This window comes from Priapulus caudatus, unplaced genomic scaffold (genome assembly GCF_000485595.1).
Source record: "Priapulus caudatus unplaced genomic scaffold, Priapulus_caudatus-5.0.1 Scaffold1397, whole genome shotgun sequence".
NCBI classification, from domain to species: domain Eukaryota; kingdom Metazoa; phylum Priapulida; class Priapulimorpha; order Priapulimorphida; family Priapulidae; genus Priapulus; species Priapulus caudatus.
Window position 1 is genome coordinate 53,058 of NW_014578458.1, and position 5,925 is coordinate 58,982.

Consider the following 5,925-nt stretch of genomic DNA (forward strand, 5'->3'; position numbering starts at 1 on the left):
AACGTTAGCCGACTGCCGTTGGGCCAACGTTGGCACGCTGAGCAAAAAGACGTTGGATCAACGTTGGCTGTTTGACGTTGGGCCAACGTTGGCAATATGACGTTGGGCCAACGTTAGCCGACTGCCGTTGGGCCAACGTTGGCACGCTGAGCAAAAAGACGTTGGATCAACGTGGGCTGTCTGACGTAGGGCCAACGTTGACAATATGACGTTGGGCCAACGTTGGCTGACTACCATTGGGCCAACGTCGGGCCAATGTTGGGCCCAACGTTGGCACGCTGAGCAAAAAGACGTTGGATCAACGTTGGCTGTTTGACGTTGGGCCAACGTTGGCAATATGACGTTGGGCCAACGTTGGGCCCAACGTCTGCACGCTGAGCAAAAAGACGTTGGATCAACGTTGGCCCAACGTTAGCATGAGCTGAAGACAGCCGTTGGCCCAACGTCAGCATGTTATCTGGGAATCTAATAGTTCCAAATTAAACATACCGATCATAAATACTTACAGCAAATACATTTGCATTCTGCTTTACAGCTTTTTGAGTTTGAACTATTTCACTCACCAAGATATTTTTACTTTCGAAAAATAAAAATGGCGACCATTTTACCCGCCATCTATCGACCACATTTCAGAACTAAAAATTTGTTTTCTTAATTAAAATACAATGTTACCATATAGGCCTCTATATAATATAATATTATATATGTATCCGTTAGTAAAAAATATATAACTGTGTATAGGCGTTGATTATAGGCGGTAGAATCAAGGTCCTATATATAGGCTCTCTTGGGTGATTCTCCAACTAGGCGGTAAGCAAACTCCACGACAGATGGCGCTCTCACTCTCGCTCAATTCACAATTGTCTGGATCCGGATCTGGATCTGGATAGTTTACTGCGTAGCCCACAAGCACTTCAATAAAATATAATGCTAAATAAATACGAAATATATTTACTACCAAAGAGAAAATATTTATTTTCGCATCAAAAATTACTCATCATCATTATCAAGAGTTTATAATGGGAGATATGCTATATAATGGGAGTTCTCCCATATATACTCTTGCTTTATATATACCCCCTCCCTCTTCTATCACACCCAAGGTGAGCTACAGTGTCACTGACACTTTCATTTGCTATACGTCAGCACACATTCGTCAATACATAGTCACACCATGTATTCTCATTCTCTTGACTGATTTGTAGGAGAGCCTATATAGGATCTTGATTCTACCTGTGATGAGGCGGTCTTCGAAGCAAAACACGTGATCGTAACTTCAGCACTAGACAGGGGAGAAATCTCACGCATGTGAAGCACGATGGAATACGTGACAATTCATTCCGGGAAAAAAACCCATATAAGTGCGATCTGTGTGATATCGCCTTCACCTGTCTGAGTGCTGTGAAGACACACATGAGAACTCACACGGGAGAGAAACCATATTATGATATAAGTGCGATCTGTGTGATGCTGCCTTCTCACGTCTGAGTAATGTGAAGACAGACATGAGAATTCACACGGGAGAGAAACCGTATAAGTGCGATCTGTGTGATGCTGCCTTCTCACGTCTAATATTATTATAATATTATAATATTATATGTATATGTATACAATAATACAGTTACATTTAAACTGAATGCAGAAAATTCCGAACATTCGAACACGGGACACACACATAACTCATTTTGATCAAGGATATACACAACACATGTGTTGTTGTGTATATCCTTGCTTTGATCAATTAACATCCGAACGCCGACACAGTATTAATTGTGCTTGAATATGAATTTAATTTGAGTTGCAGTTTGCTCTCTAATTTTAAATATTATCTACTAATATATTATATACTAACATAATATCATTTGTGTAATAATGACTGTAATAAAGTGGCTGTAAATAAAAGTTGAGTTGCTGTGTTTACTTTCTAATTTGATACATTACTATCTTACTACTTTCTATGATACATTATCTGTTTCTAATCTATTATATATAACAAGTAACTAGTATAACTAGTCATAACTGTAACTGTAATAATAAGAGATCAGATAAAAACTATTGTAAGTTGTTGTCAATACCGTATAAATAGGCAATATTTTCATGAACTGAGTGAACAAATTTTTTAACTAAACGTTTTCTCAAACGAAATTTGCCATTAAAGTATAAATAACACGGTAACACTAACTCCACGGTAATTTCAGACCGGTGCAATCTCAGACCGTGACACCGGCAAGTTGCAACGGCTCGTCGCGGATAAGCGCGTTCAGGTGCGGGCTTTGTAGGCAAACACGATATAGGCACATAATAGGCACATAGTATTTTCCGGGGCTCTTTTTGGAATTTCGGGGGCTAAAACGCCCCGAGCCCCCGTGTATTTTTTTCACTGGCACATACATATACACATAATAGGCACGCTGCTTACCGGTTGTGTCGAGCTGTCGCGGATAGGTACGGCAGTCTTGCGTTAACGATTCCGCGTGGACAGCATGCTTACCGGCACAGCGAAGCTCTCAGTAACTAAGATTTTATGGGGAACCACTCTGATCGTATTCCTTTTCTTTCTGTGGACGATCTTATCTGAAAATTTGCTTCAGTCTAGTGAGGCAAACGAAGTGCAAACTGTGGATCCAGCATCCCCGTGTAAAGATGGCTCGGTGCCGGACTGCGCTTTCTCTCCATTCTCCCACCAATTCAAAGCCCAGCAAACGCACAGTAAATTGCACTCGGATGAAGATGTGAAGCCTCTAAGCGAGAAATATGGACAGGAAGCGACGGAGAAACATGAACATGTTTCTCGCGTGCTATCTACGCTTAAAACGATTACAGACGCGCGTGTCGCGATGGAACAGAAGAATGAAAGCAGATCTACAAGGGGCCATACATTGAAAGAATTCGTTTTAAATTACCAGTAACCATCCACCCATCTCCATGTGCATGTTATTGACACACACGATAGCCAGCCTAAATAATGCAACCACAAAACATCGCTTGAGCTTTAGTGCACAAGCTGCGGGCACTCCGATTGGTCGGCCGATGACGCGTCACATCCTCTAACCTAACAGGGTAATGAACCGGTAGTGATTTAATAGTGGTCATGTGTCATATGCGTACCGTGTTATCCGGTTTCAAAATAGGCAGAATGGGTGCTGCCCACTCAGCAGAAACCACCGGCTGAATGATATGTTTGCCTCGATTAGGTGGTCTGGTTCCTGATCAATCTTGGGCTTCATCAGATATGGCACAGTCCTAGACTTACAGAAGACTGGAGTTGCCTCCAACTTCACATGAATTGAAGCGGTCACATTCTTCATCGTGCCAAGTTAATCACAAAACAGCTCGGGGTACCAAGAGCTCGGGCTCGAGTCAGCTCGGTTTGGCTGCTTCTCCTTTAGCAGGTGGATTCAGGGGCGGATCCAGAGGGTTTGGGTGACCAGTTTCCATAGTTCTAGTTATAGCTAGGGGGTCCGGGGGCATGCTCCCCTGTAAATTTAAAAAAAATTAGGCTATATTTGGTGCATTCTGGTGAATTTTGAGGGTAAATTCTGAAGATACCCAGCCTGTGACCGGTTTCTGGAAACCGGTGCAAACCGGCCTAAATCCGCGCCTGGGTGGATTGTCTGCTAATCCAGTTGTAGAGTGCGTAGCCAGTTTCTCCCCATGAGAGTAGCGCCCCCTCCAGGGACCACCAACGGCAAGGTTGCTCGCTGGCTGTTGTGCTGGACAGAAGCCTGGAACTCATTGCAGGTTCGTACTGGCTCACCAGTATAAGTTCGAAGCTTGACTGTGCTTGGCTGTAGTCTAGCCTTGTTCCGGCCAAATGTATTCTGATATGTGTTTTCCCCTATGAGCGAGAATGAGGCATCTGTATCAACTTCCATCGGTAACATTTGGCCATTCACCTTGACTTGAATGATGATCGGAGGCTCTGCACGAGTGCTGCTCACTGTATAGACTGAGTAAAGCTCCTCCGAAGCAGCAGATGATGGCATCGTCTCAACCATGTTCATCTGATTTCCCTGCTTGGAGCAACACACCTGCGAGATGTTTCCTGTCTTGCCGCAGCTAAAACAGGTTTCACTCTTGTAACGGCAGCTATTCGGTTGATGCATATCCCCGCAGTGGTAGCATTTCGAGTGGAATGGCGTTTTCCCTTCTGTTGCCTGAGCAAGTTTACGCAGGCCGGGGCGCATCCCGGTACTGCTGCGTTGCCCAGTACTACTCTGTTTCCTAGTCGAGTTAGTACTACTGTGGTGTCCAGGGTTTGGACCAGTCCAAATTTTGTTGAGAGCAGTGGGGTGAGCAGACTTCTGAATATCCTGGGCATTCTTGCTCGCCAGCTCCATCGCTATCGCAATTTCTAGGGCTTGCTTTAAATCAAGTTGCTTCTCAGATAACAACCAATGCTGGATTCCCTCACTCTTTACCCACGATCACTAACCTATCCCGCAGCATCTTGTCCAGGGTATCGTCAAAGCTACAGTCTTTGGACAGTCTCCTCAGCTCTGCCATGAACCCCGAAATCGATTCAGATGCTCCTTGTACCCTGGTGTGAAATTTAAACCGTTCCACTATCTCGGCAGGCTTTGGCGAAAGGTGTTCCTTCATCACGTCAATTTACTCCTCATAGAGCTTGGTGGCTGGGTTATCCGGCGAGCACAAATTCTGCAGGAGCCTGTAAATAGTACAGCCCGTTTCTTTAACGCAGATATATTATTTGCAATGAAGAAATTTTCGAATCTTTCAATATAATGGTTCCAGTCCTCATCATTCGCCGGGTTAAATGCCTCCATCAGTCTTATAGTGGCCATAGCTAGTTTTATCCTCGTCGCCAATGTAATAACTGGTAACAGCTGATAATGTAAAACCAGTCCCGACAGCAGGGAAAGCCACGTCAACACTCGAGAGCTAGTGCTTCCCCCTATAAACAATAGCCACGGCGTGATTGGTTGAGTCGGTCGAGTTAACCTCATCCCATGTCACGCTACCACACAAAGCCTGACGAAATTCTCGCGTTCACTCCCGTTGCGCATTTTATGTAAATGGCTGCAAGTACAGGGCTATAGGCGGCGCACTGCATTTTGGGAAACTACCACGCTGCTTTCCAACTCCCGTACGAGCCTCGTCAAAGCCGCCTGTTAGAGCGTTGCAAAACCGTTGCAGCGTTGCGGCGCAAACATGAGGTCACGAAGAGTGCCGGTGGGTGTTTCCTGATACATGCGTTTAAACAAAGGAATTGTTCCGACCTGTGATTGGAGGATAAAAATAGACCCCGCCCACTCCCGCCGCATACGCTATGCTATGACGGGTAGGAACGTGTACTAACTATCATATGGAGCGAACGATTTGAGTCATTTCTATAAATTCTAGCTATTATAGACACATGTCTTAGCCTTAATCTTTGTGAATTTTGAGTCTATTGAAGTGCGATTAGTCTAATTAATGAGCAAATATGCACGCGCGGCTATGACCGGTGAAACGATACGTCACGAATTCTATTTTTATCCTCCAAAAATGGAAAAGTGGGTGGGGTCTATTTTTATCCTCCAGTCACAGGTCGGAGCAATTCCTCTGTTTAGACGCATGTTTCCTGATTCTGACAGTCATTTACATAAACTGCGCAACGGGAGTGAACGCGAGAATTTCGTCAGGCTCTGTGTGATTTCGCGTGACATAGCTCGGTTACGAACACAGACAGTATGTTTTTATGACAAGTGAACACTGTCCTTCAAATAGAAACAAAGATGGAGTAGAATGGTGGAATATTTGTGTTGATGCATGACGTTGGGCCAACGTTGGCGAATGGTTGGAATGGTCACGGTTGGCAAATGGTTGGCTGCATGACGGCATGGTCACGGTTGGCAAATGGTTGGCTGCATGACGTTGGGCCAACGTTGACGTATGGTCGGCATGGTCACGGTTGGCAAGTGG

The 5,925-nt window shown here is 44.7% G+C and overlaps 1 protein-coding gene across 1 annotated transcript in view; it reads right to left on the minus strand.

Annotated features, from left to right (window-relative positions):
* LOC106816501 (uncharacterized protein K02A2.6-like) overlaps window positions 1-3,671 on the minus strand; it is a 14,060-nt gene extending 10,389 nt beyond the window's left edge. The window contains exon 1 of the mRNA XM_014821128.1: window positions 3,627-3,671. Coding sequence (XP_014676614.1) covers window positions 3,627-3,656 — 30 coding nt within the window. The 5' untranslated portion in view covers window positions 3,657-3,671. The remainder of the gene's footprint in view (window positions 1-3,626) is intronic.
* Window positions 3,672-5,925: the final 2,254 nt, after the last annotated feature.